Source organism: Capricornis sumatraensis, chromosome 1 (genome assembly GCF_032405125.1).
Source record: "Capricornis sumatraensis isolate serow.1 chromosome 1, serow.2, whole genome shotgun sequence".
NCBI lineage: Eukaryota > Metazoa > Chordata > Mammalia > Artiodactyla > Bovidae > Capricornis > Capricornis sumatraensis.
Window position 1 is genome coordinate 83,562,096 of NC_091069.1, and position 19,887 is coordinate 83,581,982.

Genomic DNA, 19,887 nt, shown 5'->3' on the forward strand with positions numbered 1-19,887 from the left:
AGCAAAGCCTTCCCTAATATCCTAGTAGGTCAAGCCTTCCATTACTTACTCTCCTAGGACTGTGTTTTTCCTTTATAGAATTTATCTATTAATAAATGCTTCTTTCTGTAACAATTTAAATGTTTCTGTTTGTGACAGTTTAAATTAACATCTATCCTCTGTCTTCCTAGCTAGATAATAAATTCCAGGAGGAGAGAGATTGTTTAGTTCATGGTTCTAGCCCCGGATACTTTGCCAGACACATAATAGACATTCAGTGTTTGTTGAATGAATGTTATCTCATTAATCATTGATACTGGTGAAAATAATCCTTCCTTATGCAAAGACTTAATAGGCAGGAGTTACTATCTTCACTTGTTAATAAAATGGTTACATGAGTCTTTCCTTCTCCGCTGAATTTTTTCTCTTTTTCAAAAGCTCCTGTCTAATCGTCAACCTATCACAAAAAGGCAATAATAGTCATGGCATAGTTACTAAAATTAAAACCATAAGTCAATATATAAACGGTTTTTCAAACACAGGTATATGGGATTGGTTTAAAACAGTGATCCCCATCCCTTTTGGCACCAGGGACTGATTATATGGAAGACAGTTTTCCCATGGACCAAGGTGGGGGGCAGAGGGGAATGGTTTTGAGATGATTAAAGCACACTGCATTTATTGTGCACTTTATTTCTATTATTACATCAGCTCCATCTCAGATCATCAGGCATTAGATCGCAGAGATTGAAGACCCCTGGTTTAAAGGACATGTTCATTAGATGCCTTACTTAGTAAACTGTATGTTTCCTAAACTGTGCTCAGGGATTTGTATAAAGAGTTCATATGTTCCCTCCTGAAAAGCTACTTGATTTATTTCTCTGAATAAAAATTTGGTTAGTTCCTTTCTAAGCTGCTTCCATTTTAAAAAATGGATTGGTTATATATACACTCAGAGCTGTCTCACTGCGTCTATTGTCAGGAACTTTAGAAAATTAGAACATAGAATGTTGATGAAGAGTCACCCTTGTGTGAGCATCAGTCAACTTGAATTTTTTTAAACAATGTTGATTTACTTTTGGCTGTGCTGAGTCTTGGTTGCTTCAGGGGCTTTTATGTAGTTACGGTGAGCAGGGAACTACTCTGCGTGTGGCGCATGGGCTCGTCATTGCGGTAGCTCCGTTGGTTGCCGATCATGGCTCCAGGGCACGCCCGCTTCAGTAGTTGCAGCACATGGGCTCAGCAGTCGTGGCTCCCGGGCTCCAGAGCACACGCTTACTAGTTGTGGTGCAGTGGCTTCGTTGCGCTGCGGCATGTGGGATCCTCTTGGCCTAGAGACTGAACCCGTGTCTCCTGCATTGGCAGGCAGATTCTTTACCACTGAACTACCAGGAAAGACCCCAACCTAGGTTTTAAAAAAACTGTTTCTTTTTACTTTCTATTTCTGTTCTCCTCAAGGGCATCTCATTCTTTAAAGGATTGTGCTTTGTGACTATGCAGGAAAATTTGAAAGACCTACAAACTTTCAGTTGATAAATTCCCATCTCCAAAAAACAATCTACTTGAAGATGAAGCTTAATGACTCAGGAGAAAAAGCTGATGAAATTCACCAGCTTGCTCACATAACCAGCAATTTTTTTGTTAAAAAAGATTTTTTTAAGGCGTTGTGCATGTTGCTATTGCATGGCTTGAAACTGAATTCTGTATTAAACATTCCCAATCCCAAGAGATAGACTACAAAGCCAGAAGAGTGACTTCAAAGATTTACTCTTGAGTTGAAGGGAACAGGGGAACATGGTGAGGCTCTCATACAAGCCTCTCATTTAAAGAGCACAACTTTCCTCACCACCTAGGAGGTCTAGTTTGGGTTTTTTGTTTCTGCGTATTGTTGACGTCTGTTCAGAGCTTGTGAATGGAACCTGATTGAAAGGTCTCTGAAGACTCCCAGAGAAGCAGAAGATACTAAGAAGAGGTGGCAAGAATACACAGAAGAACTGTGCAAAGAAGATCTTCACGACCCAGATAATCACGATGGTGTGATCACTCACCTAGAGCCAGACATCCTGGAATGTGAAGTCAAGTGGGCCTTAGGAAGCATCACTACGAACAAAGCTAATGGAGGTGATGGAATTCCAGTTGAGCTATTTCAAATCCTGAAAGATGATGCTGTGAAAGTGCTGCACTCAATATGCCAGCAAATTTGGAAAACTCGGTAGTGGCCACAGGACTGGAAAAGATCAGTTTTCATCTTAATCCCAAAGAAAGGCAATGTCAAAGAATGCTCAAACTACCACACAATTGCACTCATCTCATACGCTAGTAAAGTAATGCTCAAAATTCTCCAAGCCAGGCTTTAACAATACATGAGCCGTGGACTTCCAGATGTTCAAGCTGGTTTTAGAAACCAGAAGAACCAGAGATCAAATTGCCAACATCTGCTGGGTCATGGACAAAGCAAGAGAGTTTCAGAAAAACATCTACTTTTGTTTTATTGACTATGCCAAAGCCTTTGTGTAGATCACAACCAACTGTGGAAAATTCTTAAAGAGATGGGAATACCAGACCACCTGACCTGCCTCTTGAGAAATCTGTATGCAGGTCAGGAAGCAACAGTTAGAACTGGACATGGAACAACAGACTGGTTCCAAATAGGAAGAGGAGTACGTCAAGGCTGTATATTGTCACCATGTTTATTTAACTTATGCAGAGTACATCATGAGAAATGCTGGGCTGGATGAAACACAAGCTGAAGTTGAGATTGCTGGGAGAAATATCAATAACCTCAGATATGCAGACGACGCCACCCTTATGGCAGAAAGTGAAGAGGAACTAAAAAGCCTCTTGATGAAAGTGAAAGAGGAGAGTGAAAAAGTTGGCTTAAAGCTCAACATTCAGAAAACAAAGATCATGGCATCTGGTCCCATCACTTCATGGGAAATAGATGGGGAAACAGTGGCGAACTTTATTTTTTGGGGTCCAGAATTACTGTAGATGGTGACTGCAGCCATGAAATTAAAAGATGCTTGCTCCATGGAAAAAGTTATGCAACCTAGACAGCATATTAGAAAGCAGAGACATTAATTTATCAACAAAGGTCCATCCAGTTAAGGCTATGGTTTTTCCATTATTCATGTTTGGATGTGAGAGTTGGACTGTAAAGAAAGCTGAGCACTGGAGAATTGATGCTCTTGAACTATGGTGTTGGAGAAGACTCTTGAGAGTCCCTTGGACTGCAAGGAGATCCAACCAGTCCATCCTAAAAGATATCAGTCTTGAATGTTCATTGGAAGGACTGATACTGAAGCTGAAACTCCAATCCTTTGGCCACCTGCTGGGAAGAACTGACTCATTTGAAAAGATCCTGATGCTGGGAAAGATTGAAGGCAGGAGGAGAAAGGGATGACAGAGGATGAGATGGTTGGATGGCATCACTGACTCAATGGACATGAGCTTGAGTAGACTCGGATTTGATGATGGATAGGGAGGCCTGGCGTGCTGCAGTCCATGGGGTTGCAAAGAGTTGGACATGACTGAGCAACTGAACTGAACTGCAGATTTCCATGGATTTGCTCCTTTGCCCTGTGTCTGTGTAGGTTCCTAGCTATCCTTAGCTGTTTCTCTTTGAGGAAAGCAGAGCAAGCCCTTGCCAAAATTATGAAGTATGTATGTTACTCTCAGTGACTTAATCTCCTCTTTGGAGGACCCTTTCTATCTCCGATTAGGGTCCATTTTTCTCTGCCCTCTTCTCTCTTCCCTATCCTATACACTCACCATTTTTATTTTTTGGCCATGCTACATAGCATGTGGGATCCTAGTTCCCCAACCAGGGATTGAACCTGTGCCTCTTGCATTGGAAGCATGGAATCTCATCCACTGGACTGCCAGGGAAGTCCTGAGGGAAATCCTGGGACTTCAATATTTTAGTATTGTCTGGAGTCCCAGTTGGTGATGAGAGCCCATCTGATATACTATTTCTCATCAGCATCATACTGATATTACAACAGTTATCTTCTAATATGTAAGTACCACATTCCATCAAGGACCTTGTTTATGTCCTTTTGCTCTCTAGTCTGTGTTTGCTAAACATGCTGATGCCCTTCAAGCTAGTTCTACCTTCCTACCCAGTTCTGCCTTTTATGCATTTCTACCCGTCATGCCAGTGCCAAGACCATCTAGATCGGAATCACCTACAGTGCTTCTTAAAATTCAAATTTGGGGGTTCCTCTTCAGAGCTACAGGGCTTTCCTCATGGCTAAGCAGGTAAAGAATTTGCCTGTAATACAGGAGACCCGGGTTTAATCCCTGGGTCAGGAAGATTCTCTTGAGAAGGGAATGACTGCCCACCCCAGTGTTCTTGCCTGGAGAATTCCATGGATAGAGGAGCCTGGTGGGCTACAGTCTATGGGGTCACAAAGAGTTGAACACAACTGAGCAATTAAGACTTACATTGTTTTCTTTAGATTTATTGTATACCCATTGATAGGGCCCAGTTATCTTCACTTTAATGAATTTTCCAGAAGATCCTTAGGTGAAGTGAAGTTGAAGAAGTATTGTTCTATGCCTTTAGTCACATCATTGCTTCCTTCTGAAATGCCCTTACTCTCTTCGGTTTCTGTTTTTTCCAGTCCCTTCCTTTTATGGAATTTTCCATCTTCTTTCTCCTATTCATGGTCATTTGAGTAAATATCACTTGAAGACTGTAAATTTTATCAGGAACAGGGACCAGGAATCAGTCCGCTTTGTAATCCCCACAGTGTTTGGTCCGGTGCTTTGCACTAGAAGCTGTTCAATAAATGCTTGAGAACAAATAAATGGTCTACTCTCTAGAACTAGGAATACCAGGAGGGTTATACTTCACTCAAATGTCTGAAGGCACAATGTCAACAAGCTAGTGTGGGAAATATTTTTAGGTAGGAGATCTTTTTTGGTGACCCAGAAATAAATGCACACATATGACCTCATTTTTCTTCAGTGTAAGGTCAAACATCAGGAAAGCTTGCTCTTTTCAGGGTGGATGGTGAATAAATCATTACCTGAAATAGTTGCTATTGTCCAACATGAGACCCCTCAAAGTTTCATGGAAGAGATGATCTGAGGCCCCCCTCTGGGAATTCACTACATTTGAAATCTTTTGGTTGCAAGACTGTAGATGGAGCAGTTGGAGGTTTCTAGAAGCCCACTTGTATGACCCCAAGACCCCAGGTATGTTAACCTGGAAAAGAGGTGGTCCACTTTGAGGGCATCCAGGTGTGGTCATGGTCTTACTCTCTGAATGCCTGGGAAGTCTCTCCTCTTCCTGATTCCCTAGTCATGGAAGAGTTCTGTCTTCTGGAAAGCAAGACTCACTCCTTGTCTCTTGTGATGACTTACTAGAATCTGAGCATCTTTGGGGAATATCATTTTATATGTCTTTAAAACACAGTATCTGGCACAAATGAGTGGCTAAGAAAAGCTTGGCAAACTTGTGAATGAATGTGTTGTTTTCTCATTTCTTTGGATTACTTATCAGTTAAAAAATTAAAAGGTAAACATGTCTTGACCCCAAGACTATACATTTGTGGGCTGTGTTGAGATTATTTAAAAAAAAATTGATTTATTGTCATGAGAGCTAAGTATTAACTTACTTGTTGGGCTGAAATTTGGTATCATTCTCCACAGCTTTTCAGATTGCCTTCTTTTATTTTAGTTTCTGCTTGTTCACTGCTAGGATGTCATTCCCCATTTTCTTTTCTCCTGACTGAATGGAAAAACCTTGAGATTATCACATGCCTTTGGAGGGATTTCCGACCTCAGATTTTAGCTGATGATCCCTTAAATGGATCATCTTTCCTTGTCACGTGATGAATGGGAGTGCTTACAAAAGCCTTCCTTGGGGGTGGGGCGGCAGGAGATGGGCAAGGGAAAGGTGAAAATCTCTGGATGGGTGGATGTAAACGACACATGTTTATTCAGGAGGAAAGGAGGGGCAGCGTGAGAAGGTTATTTTGCATGAAGTACCTCGGTAAGGAGCTCTTTGCTAGGAAAGAACAGTATTGTTAATCTCTGTAGTGAAAACAAGTAAACGAAAAGGTGTTGCCATTCTTCATTCTTCTCTACTGCATATTGATTGTGGCTTTTCAGCCTGATACTGGCCTCTGCTCACTTTAGGGGTATCCATCTTACCTAGGGAGCATTTCTAAATGCGTATGCCTAGGCCCAGCACCTGGATTCTGATTCCACATCAGAGATTTGATGAATCAGCACAAGGCCAACCGAGAGGTATTTTATGCATTTAATAAAAGCAGGTGCTATGCATCTTCCATGTAGCAGGGTATGCTCAAGGGAACTGGGTGAACAGGAGACAGAAATCCCTACCCTTACAGAGTTGACATCTATGAGAGAGAATAAGCAGAACTGTTAAATAAAGTCTATAATGTATAAAAAGTAGTAAGTTGTAAGACTTATAGACGTAGAGAACAGACTTGTGGTTCCCAAGGGGGAAGGAATTGGGAGAGAGATTGACTGAAAATTTGAAATTAGGAGATACAAACTATTACATATAGAATAGATAAACAGCAAGGTCCTACTGTATAGCATGGGGAACTACATTCAATATCCTGGGATAAACCATAATGGAAAAGAACGTAAAAAAGAATGCATGTATGTGTATAACCAAATCACTTTGCTGTGCAGCAGAAATAAACACAGCATTGGAAATCAACTATAATTCAATAAAAAGTAATAAGTTCTATATAGAAAGACTAACGGAAGAAGGGTCTCATGACTTTTCAGTAACATTTTCATTATCCTAAATCCTGAAGCCATCTTTCCTTTTTGGCCACGTTGCCTAACCATTACCCCAGCTGCTACCTTTGATGAATGAAGAGGGTGTTTTCTGACAAGGGACAGGCCCTGTAGTCTTGTAAGTCTGGGCAGGGGGCTTGAATCCCTTACGTGATGTCTAACTGCTTGTCTCCCAGAGGACCTGTCCTCATTTTTCAGGAAGAAAAGTAGAAACTCTCTCTTTGGGGAAAAAATAAAGTAATAGCAGAGAGTTGCTGTGGGCACTGAAGGAGCTCCTTGGTGACGTGTGGCCATGGCCTGATGGCCTGAGGTTGGGGGGCCAGGATGGTAATTGGCACCCTCCGTGGATGATCAGATAAAGAAGGCCATCCTCTGGCATCATCTTTGTCAAGAAGCATTTGGAAGTGCTTGCATTTGTAGCGGATGAGAATTCATGGTTGCTTTACCGTTGCCTTAGAAACAGATTCATTGCTTAGTTTTGAGGCTTTTAGTCAGCAAGAATTACAGAGGTGGGGATTCCAGGTCTTGGTGGAGAGTCAAGGAGTTCCTTGGAAAAACCCCAGCTGCTGATCAGCAAAATGAGACTAGGCCACCTCAAGCACAGAACTGGTGAGAAGGCCAGAGGTGCTTCCCCTCTGAGTTGGTTCCCCTTGTAGTCAGAAGCACTAAAGCTCCCACTGCTGTGCTGCCTCACTCCTCCTTGAACCTCTGCTGTGGCAGTTTGATGATCTGCCTGGCGAGTACATGCATCCGTTTCTGTGCCATAGAGGGGTGGGCTCACTCAGTTTGATACCTGTTCAGCATCCTTTGTCAGTGACGTTCAGGTCTGTCATCTATAGGTGCTGGGGCTGTTTGGTTTGCTTTAAAATAAATAGTGAGCAGAAGATAATGTGAGGATTCTTGCTACTGTGTGCTGAAGGCTCGTTTGGATGATGTAATGAACATTCCTAAGTAAGAACTATCCCTGGGTGTAAGGGCTTATCTGAAACCACCGTGAAGATCAGACTACCCCTTGTTCAGAATTCAGTAGATCAGGGTGAAAGGTTAGAAGGTCAGGCAGCAGACTAATTCATCAACAGCTACTATTTGCTGCTTAATTTTCATAGAAATAAATATTTGAGGAGACAGTGGCAAGAGTCAAATCTGTCTGCATCTGATGACTGAGGCATCGGAATTGAGACAAAACATGGAGGGAAAAAATGAAGGAGGACTCATTTTTTGATGACACCTAACCCACATCCTCAGGGCTTCAGTGGTGGCTCAGTGGTAAAGAAACCCCATATCCTCACAAGCATTTGGATTTGGTGTTAATTTAATAAAGAAAGAAACTGAAGTCCAGAGAGTTCTTTCCAGTTGCTTCATGACCAATAAGCGATAGCAGTGTTTTTTGGTCCACTGACCTCACAAATTAGACGACTGTGAAACCATCTTTTGAATATAATTGTGACATTTTTGAGTTAACCTCAGAAGTCCCCTTCCTTTTTGTGTAATAGCGATGATGGGTTTTTTTTCTTTTTTTTTTTTTTTTTACTGCTTTGTCCACCCTTAGACATTGATACCCTTTTGGCTGGGAGCATATTGGGAGATGTTGGTTGGGGCAGGGCTTCTTCTTGACAGACTGAAGAGATTGCCCTGAGAGTATTTGCAGAAGAGGTTGCCAGGTAATTGCTAAAAGGCGGGAGAGTGGGAACCAGTTGTCTCCGGGAACATTGCAACCCACAGGTTACCTCACCTCCCAGCTGCGGTTATCTGTCCGTGTCAGTCTGCCATCCGTAAGATAAAACTAGCCTTGTTGGAAACCTTTCACGGGCCTTTGCTACCTATCCCCACATAGAAGTCAAGAGGTTTTCCATTGAGCTAGTCCAAGCCCAAATCCAGTCGTTCTCAAAAGATTACTATATACACTCTCAGGTGTGGTAGAATGGAGCAGGGGATTACATCAGTCTCAGAGACAGACTGGGCTTTGAATCTTAGTTACTTTCTGACTTTCAGCAAGTATGTAACCTGTCTGAACCTCAGTCTTCCCACCTACAAACAGGATTACAGTGTATTGTTAGGGGTGCTATTCACACAGACTCTAATGGAAAGGGCAATATTAGGAGTTGTATAACAGGGCAATGCTGGTTTCTGGAAGTATTAGATATAATAATTAGATATAGACAGATGTAAAAAATTTAGCATGGTGTCTGGGACAGTGTTTAATGATGGAGCCTGGGATTACCATCTCAGGCAATCAGCTGTGATTTGTGATTTGCTGTGGTGTCATTTTGAAATGTGCTTCAAAGAAGGAAAATAGTTCAGGGCACAGAAAGCACAATATGCAAAGACCTGGAGGTAAGAAAGTGCTGTCCTGCTCAGGAATTGAGAGAATTCCCAAATTTTAGAACTCAAAGGCCAGATCCTGGAAGGTCTAAATAGCCTATTGAGGGGGTTTGCATTTGTCTTCAGGGCAGTAGGCCATGAAGAGTTTTAAGGGGAGTGAGCGAGTGTGATGTGCATTTTGGGAGGTTTGTTTTGGCTGAGATGTGAGGAATGGAATGATGCGCCTTGGCAGCAATTTCAAGGGAGTGGTTCACTCTATCCACCCTGGAGACAGGCGCAACTTTGTGTCTGTTCGGGTAGGCTCTGTGTGTTCTGTACTATTCCCTCTGAGCAAATTCTTAACCTTCCTGATCCTGACAGGTTACCAAAGTGTTTTAAGTTGCTTTAATCTTCCAAAAGGTCACTGCAAATGTTTATTTTTCCTTTTTAAACTTTAGATCTTTACTATATCATTTTATATACCTGCAAGGCATTGGGATCATTGCCTTGATCAGACTTTTTTTTTTATAATAGGCAAATGCTGGCTTCCTTTTTTCTCTTCTTGTCTTTATAGTCTGTTCTTTAGTGAACCAGCAGAGAGATTATTTTAAAAGATAAATCAGCTCATATCACACTTCTGATTGGAATCTCTCTGTGATTCCCATCTCCCTCACAGTCAATGCCAGTGTCTTACAGTGGCCTCAGTGCCCCTCGTGACCTGTCCCTGCTGGGTTCCCAGCTCTTGAGCCCTGCTTCTGTCCACCACTGCTCTTTCACCACACAGGTTTCTTCCTGGTCCCTAGACTATGCAAAGCACAATTCTCATCAAGGTCTTTGTACCTAACTTGAAATTCTCTTCCTGCAAGTATCCACAAAGCTTGGGCCTCTTCTTCCTTCAGGACTTTGCTCAAACGGCACCTTATCAGTGAGGCCTTCTTTAAACGGTCCATTATAAAATCATGCATTCCATGTGTGTGCACATACTGACACACAAAACCTGGCACAGACACCATAACATACAGACTTCCCGTCCTATTGAAATTGCTCCCTACCCCCCACCATTACAGTGCTTTTTACCACCTGACATTTACATTTGTTTGTTTCCTCCCCATTAGAATATAAGGTCTGCCAAGACAGACTTTAAAACAAATTCACTGATGAATTCTCAGGACCTAGAAGGGAGCCCATCATGTCCTAAAATTTGTCTGGGCAGCTCTCATAAATCTGTGGAATAAATTGCCGCAAGGTAGTTAGAACTAGGTCTGCCACTGTTCTCACAGGGATGGTTCAGGGTTACCTTGTTTTAAGAAGAGATCCTACAACCCGCTCAAGCCGAGTCATGACTGAACGAGGAGATACGCTGACCATGAACTGCATATTTTTAAAATGTTTCTTCTATTTTTCCACCTTTTACTTAGAATGGGGTCCGCCCACTACAGCCCTCTGCTGTGTCTTCTTTAGTGTGAGGAAAATGTCAAAGCTTATCTCCATATAGTGATAAGCTTTAAAAAAAAGGCGGGGGGGGCGGGTGCTTTAGGTGATGCCAGAATGTTCTGGGCCAGGTAGGGGTTCTCCTGGGCCCTGGTGCAGTTTTCAATAAAAGCCATCAGCAGTAAGCCTAGGGCAGAGAGTGTAGGTAAATGAGGGGATGACTTAGATAGCCTGAGGCCACAAAGGGGTCTAACCCAGCTCTACATTTAACTTTATGTCAGGCCACAGGACTAAGACCTGACTCAGGACCCTTCTTATCCCTATGTCATTGGATGTTATAACTGGCTTTCCAGACCAGAGTCACTCTGACTTGCAGCAGATCCTTCTTTGCTTCATTGTTCCACTCTCCACCACCAAAATCCTGGAATCAGAGGTGATACAAGGTCACTGAGGGGCACAAACCTTGGTTACCTGAGCAGAGTGGTAGGTGGAGCGACCATGAACCTGGACTCCCACCCGTGGTGCTATAGCCATATCCCCAGTTGCCTAACAGCCCTTTAATCCCATAGGTACTTTTGGTCACTGTCATTTTGCCACATGATTTAATTTAGCTGGAATTGTTGCCCCTGTATTTTTAGGTCACTTGTGTCCTCTATGGAACTGATGTGTATTTTAGAATGACCATGAATAGTCTGACATTGACACAGAGAAGGACCATTTATGGCTGGTAGCACTGATTTCACAGCCTGTCAGGCAAGACCTGGGCAGGATACACGCCCAGACCTGGGCCTGCTTATCTCCCTTTCCTGCCATGGGCAGCCTGCAGATTCTAGAATGAGATCTGTACACAGATATGAAGAGCAGCGCTTGAAGAACCAGATGCCCAGCTGCTAATGCATCAGAAGACCTGGTGTTGCTGAAAATTAGGAGGAAATGTGCTGTCATCAAAACATGCTTTTAAAAACTATACTTATCGTGTGGAAATATTGCCTTACAACGGATTTTTTTTTTCCCCCTCAAGTGCAAATACCATTGAGCTTTGATTGCAGGCAAGCTGGAAGATTTCTCTGTGGTTCTAAGATCCATAGATTTGTTGTTATTCAGTTGCTAAGTCATGTCCGACTCTTTGCAACCCTATGGACTGCAGCATGCTAGGCTTCCCTGTCCTTCACTACTTCTCAGTGTTTGCTCAGATTCATGTCCATTGAGTCGATGATGCCATCCAACCATCTCATCCTCTGCTGCACTCTTCTCCTTTGTCTTCAGTCTTTCCCAGCATCAGGGTCTTTTCCAATGAGTCAGCTCTTCACATCAGGTGACCAAAGCATTGGTGCTTCAGCATCAGTCCTTCCAGTGAATATTCAGGGTTGATTTCACTTAGAATCAACTGGTTTGATTTTGCAGTCCAAGTGACCCTCATGAGCCATAGGACACAATTGCATTAAATACAGTGTAAACTGTGCCCCAGAATTTAAGATCGTTACTAGGTCATGCATTTGTAGGATTTTTAGAGTCTAAACTTCAGAGCATCACTCTTCAGATGATTTTGGCAATGAAACAGTTTTTGGAAGGTTGACTGTGTTAACCACAGTTTAAAAGAAGATCTGCCTTAGCAACAAGGAGAAGATTATTTAATGCGTCAAAACTTTGTGCTTTTTCTCATTGGCTGTCAGCACGCTTGCATGTGTGTTCAACAAGCCAAGGACATAATTGAACGTTTTCTTCCAGTAAGTCAGCTGTGTACATTGCTCATTGCTCAGTAAATCGGACTACATGTAGAAAATCCACAAGTGGAGAGATTGGGCTGTAAACATTACCAAGGATTGCTTTATCACAGATGGATTCTTAGAGTCATGATTCACCGTAGATGTTGTGATAGTCAAATATAAACAAACCATTGGTAAATGTAATAAAAATAATTGGGTCACTTGAGTGCTTTGGATCTGGATCTAATGATATGATTTTTTTTTCCCCCACCCTCCCCCTTTCTTCTTCTCCCCAGTAGGTTGGGACAGTTGGAACTCTGCCATTGTCCAGCATGCTGCAGCCCTGTCTGTCACCCACCTTGTCGATGGGATTTCATGTGTTAGCCATGGTGGCTCTCTTGTTCTCCCATGTGGACCATATAAGTGCTGAGACAGAAATGGAAGGAGAAGGCAATGAGACGGGCGAGTGTACTGGCTCCTACTACTGTAAGAAGGGGGTGATTTTACCCATTTGGGAGCCCCAGGACCCTTCCTTTGGGGACAAAATTGCTAGAGCGACTGTGTATTTTGTGGCCATGGTCTACATGTTTCTTGGAGTCTCCATCATTGCTGACCGGTTCATGTCCTCTATAGAAGTCATCACGTCTCAAGAGAAAGAAATCACCATAAAGAAACCCAATGGAGAGACCACCAAGACAACTGTGAGGATCTGGAATGAGACAGTGTCCAACCTGACCTTGATGGCCCTGGGATCTTCAGCTCCAGAGATTCTCCTTTCAGTAATTGAGGTGTGTGGCCATAACTTCACTGCAGGAGACCTTGGTCCTAGCACCATTGTGGGGAGTGCCGCATTCAACATGTTCATCATCATTGCGCTTTGTGTTTACGTCGTCCCGGATGGGGAGACGAGGAAGATCAAGCATTTGCGTGTGTTCTTTGTGACAGCAGCATGGAGCATCTTTGCCTATACCTGGCTTTACATCATCTTGTCTGTCAGCTCCCCTGGGGTCGTGGAGGTCTGGGAAGGTTTGCTCACTTTCTTCTTCTTCCCCATCTGTGTTGTGTTTGCTTGGGTGGCAGACAGGAGGCTTCTGTTTTACAAGTATGTCTACAAGAGGTATCGGGCTGGCAAGCAGAGGGGAATGATTATTGAACATGAAGGAGACAGGCCATCTTCCAAGACAGAAATTGAAATGGATGGGAAAGTGGTCAATTCCCATGTTGACAGTTTCTTAGATGGAGCCCTGGTTCTGGAGGTTGATGAGAGGGACCAAGATGATGAAGAAGCCAGGCGAGAAATGGCTAGGATTCTGAAGGAACTCAAGCAGAAGCATCCAGAGAAGGAAATAGAGCAATTAATAGAATTAGCCAATTACCAAGTCTTAAGTCAGCAGCAAAAAAGTCGGGCATTTTACCGCATTCAAGCTACCCGCCTGATGACCGGAGCGGGCAACATTTTAAAGAGGCATGCAGCAGACCAAGCCAGGAAAGCCGTCAGCATGCATGAGGTCAACACGGAAGTGGCTGAAAATGACCCTGTCAGTAAGATCTTCTTTGAACAAGGGACATATCAGTGTCTGGAGAACTGTGGCACAGTAGCCCTGACCATTATCCGCAGAGGTGGTGATTTGACCAACACTGTGTTTGTTGACTTCAGAACAGAGGATGGTACAGCCAACGCTGGATCTGATTACGAATTTACCGAAGGAACTGTGGTCTTTAAGCCTGGTGAGACCCAGAAGGAAATCAGAGTTGGCATCATTGATGATGACATCTTTGAGGAGGATGAGAATTTCCTTGTGCATCTCAGCAACGTCAAAGTATCTTTGGAAGCCTCGGAAGATGGCATCCTGGAAGCCACTCATGTCTCTACCCTTGCTTGCCTGGGATCTCCGTCCACTGCCACCGTGACTATTTTTGATGATGACCACGCTGGCATCTTTACTTTTGAGGAACCCGTGACTCATGTGAGTGAGAGCATTGGCATCATGGAGGTGAAAGTCCTGAGAACATCTGGAGCACGTGGAAATGTTATCGTTCCCTATAAGACCATTGAGGGGACTGCCAGAGGTGGAGGAGAGGACTTTGAGGACACATGTGGAGAGCTCGAGTTCCAGAATGATGAAATTGTGTAAGTTCTTTTTTTTTATGCCTATGTGTGTGGTTGAGTGCATTTGTGGTTGTGTGAACATGTGTGTGTTTTTTAAAAACTAAATGGTGAAGAAAGAATGGATTGGTTACTATACAGAACCACTTTCAAAGTATCAAAATATCCCAGCTTCTAGCTTATGTGCCTCTGATCAATATACTATATATGTCAAGATCCTAATGTGCTTTCATTTTTACTTTTATGCATTTACAGTTTTTAAGTACATTTATAGATCATGGTGAAATGAGTCTTCTGACAGAATTTATGCACTTAGTGATTGGTTAAGAAACTTGTATTCTATCTTGATCATGTAACAGACACACAGAAAGGGAATATCGCAAAAGTCACGTTATGTCCTAACTTCATTACTGAGTACAAATTGGGAAAGCCCCCAAATAATTTCCTGGCTACAAGGGTTGGCTGAAATGATTTTTGCTGCTCTTCTCTGACACTGTTTTTGTGATAGTATAATATTTCTGCTGAAATGCTAATGCTTAATTATAACTTAATGACCAATCCTGCCTTTTCAGTTTGATGCCAATGGGGAAAAGTCATAAAGTTCTTTTTTAGTTCTAGTCTGATTTTACTTTACATGGTTAAACAAACACTTTTACCCTGCTGGCATAGGGATGATGAGAGAAATAAAATTCTAAGTGTCTGAAATGACAAGGAGCAGGTCAGAGAAAAGAAGTAGGAAACAATTAAGTTTTCCTATTGACACTTTACAGTGATATTTGCCAACGCTGTAACACAGAATATCTGATTGTGTGATGATTCCTCCGTTGGCAGAGGATGTTTAGAGAGCTTTTCCTCCTTCCTTGCCTAAGGCCAGGGGCATTGCACTCACCAAAAGCAAACCAGAAAATATGACTCAGTCAATAATATCCAAACTGCAAGGATGGAAGAAAAGGAACTGTTTATAATATCTGCAGTGAAACATTCATTTTATTCAATATTTGAATATTTTCAAATGAATGATTATGTTGATGGGATCATTGACAACTTGGGAATTTCAGGATAAACAATATAAAATATAGTTTATCAAAATGGTTAACTCTTGTTAATGGCATGTGACATCACAGGTGCATTCTCTTCAAGATGAAATTTCTTCTTCTGTAAGTGTAGAGAATAGATGCAAGGATTGGGGGGCGGTGCAGAGGAAACAGATTTTCCTAAAAGAGGCTTCCAATGTCTTTCACCTCTTTGACATTGTATTTATCGAGATGGGCAGTGTGCTATCACAGTGAAATCTAAGAGAGATTGTAATAACCTTCCTTGGATGTGTGTGTGTGTGGAGAGCTTTTGCTCAGTATCTATTTTAAATTGGTTCTTATGCTGTTAACATTCCACTTAGTGAGACATGTTTTGTTGGGACAGATACTTTACTGAAAGAGGGTAATAGGAAATGAATATCCTGCACACCCAAGGATGGATTTTCCCAAAGGCCTGTGTTGATTATGTTCCTGCCCACATTAGTACATAAACTTTATTTCTTTGCTGGGAATTCTTGCTCATTACACTTCATAATCATTTCAATTATTGAACCCTCTTGTATTAGATATACTTTTACATGGATTACAAGTGCTACTGAATATTATTAAAGGAATACTGGATGTTATTAAATGAATTCACAAGGGTAGCTCTTAAATATGACCAAATTGGTATTTTGTTCTGTTTACTCATTTTACCTAGGATGTTTTCTCAAAAAATGCAATATTGCTTTCTCTTGAGAATAATGGCTCTGTACTTGTTTGAGAGGCAGCTTTCCCTGTCTAGTCTGATGTCCAGGACTTCTACCAAAGCATAAATACATTTCTTTTGGGCAGAGTGTAGTAGAAGAAAAAAAGAGACAGTGGTTTGATGGTAAAATTTAGTCTGTCAAGCTCTATTTCAAACATTCACCCTATGCCATTAAATGGATTTAATTCTTGCTATGGAAGGAATATTGCCAAATTTCAGCTTTAGAAATTTAGACATCTTGTGAAAACTGGTAAGAATCAGTGAAATTATCAGCATCTCTGTGTATGTGTTCTTAGGAGTATTCTAGATGAATAGCCATTCCTAGTTCTATAAAATTCTTCCTATTTTTTATGTGGTAAGTTGAAATATGAACTTTTAGAAATGACAAAACATGTTATTTATAAGTGTAATGAAAGTACATCCCTGCATTTTTTCTTATTTCTAAAATTTTAAGGAATTTTCATCTTAGTGTTATAGAGTTTTGCTACTGATAAGGTTTGAAGATAGTTAATAGGTCTATTACTTGAATAAATTTGTTGCGGTGACTGGTACTTAGCCTTAATCTAGGCACCAAAGATTCAAACAAAATGCGTCTGGGAAAACATGATATTATCAAATATCCCTTATTCTATTTTTTTTAACGGGTTGTTTCTCCTCTGGTCATTGTTTCCAGTGTCAGGTCCATACAGTCAGATCCAAGTTAAAAAGAGTCTGTCTTCATGCAGTCTAGGTGAAGTATGTAGACACAACTCAGTTTTTATCTTTTACAATGAATTTATATTTCAATCAATTACAAAGGTAATCTTGAGAGATGACGTTCTCAAACACCTAAAATACATGGATGGAACTATGGATACCCCTCAGCTTTAAAATTACTGCAGATGGTGACTGCAGCCATAAAATTAAAAGTCACTTGCTTCTTAAAAGAAAAGTTATGACCAACCTAGTGAAGTCCCTCAGTCGTGTTCGACTCTTTGAGACCCCATGGACTATAGCCTATCAGGCTTCTGCATCCATGGGTTTTTCCAGGCAAGAATGCTGGAGTGGGTTGCCACAACTTAAACAGCATATTAAAAAGCAAAGACCTTACTTTGTCAACAAAGGTCTGTCCAGTGATGAAATTCCAGTAGAGCTATTTCAAATCCTAAAAGATGATGCTGGGAAAGTGATGCACTCAATATGCCAGCAAATTTGGTAAACTCAGCAGTGGCCACAGAACTGGAAAAGGTCAGTTTTCATTCCAATCCCAAAGAAAGGCAATGCCAAAGAATGCTCGAACTGCTGCACAGTTGCACTCATCTCACAGGCTAGTAAAGTAATGCTCAAAATTCTCCAAGCCAGGCTTCAGCAATACGGGAACTGTGAACTTCCAGATGTTCAAGCTGGATTTAGAAAAGCCAGAGGAACCAGAGATCAAATTGCCAACATCCATTGGATCATGGAAAAAGCAACAGAGTTCCAGAAAAACATATACTTCTGCTTTATTGACTATGCCAAAGCCTTTGACTGTGTGGATCACAACCAACTGTGGAAAATTCTTAAAGAGAAGGGAATACCAGACCACCTGACCTGCCTCCTGAGAAATCTGTATGCAGGTCAAGAAGCAACAATTAGAACTGAACATGGAACAACAGACTGGTTCTAAATCGGGAAAGGAGTACATCAAGGCTATATATTGTCACCATGCTTATTTAACTCATATGCAGATTACATCATGAGAAATACTGAGCTGGATGAAGCACAAGCTGGAATCAAGATTGCCGAGAATATCAATAACCTCAGGTATGCAGATGACACCACCCTTATGGCAGAAAGTGAAGAAGAACTAAAGAGCCTCTTGATGAAAGTGAAAGAAGAGAGTGAAAAAGTTGGGTTAAAGCTCAACATTCAGAAAACGAAGATCATGGCATCTGGTCCCATCATTTCATGGCAAATAGATGGGGAAACAGTGGCAGACTTTATTTTTTGAGGCTCCAAAATCACTGTATATGGTGACTGCAGCCATGAAATTCAAAGATGCTTGTTTCTTGGAAGAAAAATTATGAATGACCTAGACAGCATATTAAAAAGCAGAGACATTACTTTGCCAACAAAGTCCTGTCTAGTAAAAGCTATGGTTTTTCCAGTAGTCATGTATGGATGTGAGAGTTGGACTATATAGAAAGCTGAGTGCCAAAGAATTGATGCTTTTGAACTGTGGTGTTGGAGAAGACTCTTGAGAGTCCCTTGGACTGCAAGGAGATCCAACCAGTCCGTCCTAAAGGAAATCAGTCCTGCATGTACATTGGAAGGACTGATGCTACAGCTGAAACTCCAATACTTTGACCACCTGATGTGAAGAACTGACTCATGTGAAAAGACCCTGATTCTGGGAAGGAGTGAGGTGGGAGGCAAAGGGGAGGACAGAGGATGAGAGGGTTGGATGGCATCACTGACTCAATCAATAGACATGAGTTTGAGTGGCCTCAGTAGTTGGTGATGGACAGGGAGGCCTGGCGTGCTGCAGTCCATGGGGTCAGACACCACTGAACAACTGAACTGAACAGCTTTATTAGATAGTTTTTTAAATCTTTTGTTTGTTTGTTTGTTTAATGATATGCATGAAGCCAGAATTTATGATGCTTTCACAGCATCTTAAAGCGATTCCTGGAAAAGCCTGGATTAAAATATATCTAATTAAGAAGTCATTAACCAAGGTAGAAATAGAGTTCAATCTGATCAGGGAGGGAGATTAAAATACAGTCAGATTTATTGATTCATTGTTTTCAAGAATAAGATAGATGCCTAATCTTTGACCTCAGGTTTAGTGTAGAAAAAGTCATTTAAATGTATAAAATAGGCATGTCTGTCTTCATTCATATTTTTTTATAAATGAGTTGAATTATTTCAACTTGACCCTTTTAAAGATCAAAATCCGTATTTTAGGAAAATACCATTAAGTGGTAAGTGCCGCTTGTGGTCTCAAATAAAATTTATTCTCAGCAAAACACTTGAAAATTACAATGCAAACACTCATTAGACAGATATAATTAACAATTAACACATGCTTTTGTATAAACACAATCAATGACAAATACTAAACCCATGCTAGCTAATCCTGACTTTCAACAGGGAATTCTGTCTAATGTTAACAGCTAATAAAAAATAAATGAATATGCTAATTTGATTTGTGGTTAGGAAGGTGACATCCAAAAATTTGAAGTGCTACTAATGTTTGTTCTTTAATGATGCTAGTTTCTTGGTAGTAATTATAGAAAATGTTGTTCGGTGTTTCAAGGTCTAACATTAGCATGACTGTTCTGGAAAATGTTAAGGTTAATTAGTGTAGATACAAATCAAATTTAATTACTTAGTTATAGCTCGACAATAATATCATTTTTGAAAGATTACTCAAAACATCATGAGCATTTACTGCTATATATTTAAAATGCAAAGTTGGAAAATGAAGTATGTATGTCGCTTAGCAAATCATTTTACTGGGAGTTTCTAGCCATAATTTGTTAAGCAATGGATCTGTCCAAAATTAATTTAGCTTTAGAGACTATTAATGTTTACAAGTTTGATTGCAACTTCATTACTCTAGCAATACAATATTTATTGTATTGCTAATACAATAGCAATAGCTATTAGCAAATAGCAAATACAATATGTAAGACATCTCAACAAATATAGCTCTTGGATGCAAAATATTTACATGACTTTTTTTTGAAAAATATGCAGAAAAGAAATTCCATATAGGCTTTATGGAATCGTAATTATATTCCAGGGAAAATAAGTACTTTGTTTTTGCTATTTATA

The 19,887-nt window shown here is 41.0% G+C and overlaps 1 protein-coding gene across 9 annotated transcripts in view; it reads left to right on the forward strand.

Annotated features, from left to right (window-relative positions):
- The first annotated feature begins 12,532 nt into the window (after nucleotides 1–12,532).
- The window catches only part of SLC8A1 (solute carrier family 8 member A1), a 357,511-nt gene continuing 350,156 nt past the window's right edge, over nucleotides 12,533–19,887 (forward strand). For all 9 annotated transcript variants that reach the window (XM_068972362.1, XM_068972224.1, XM_068972273.1 and 6 more), the window contains exon 1: nucleotides 12,533–14,331. In XM_068972362.1, coding sequence (XP_068828463.1) covers nucleotides 12,533–14,331 — 1,799 coding nt within the window. The remainder of the gene's footprint in view (nucleotides 14,332–19,887) is intronic.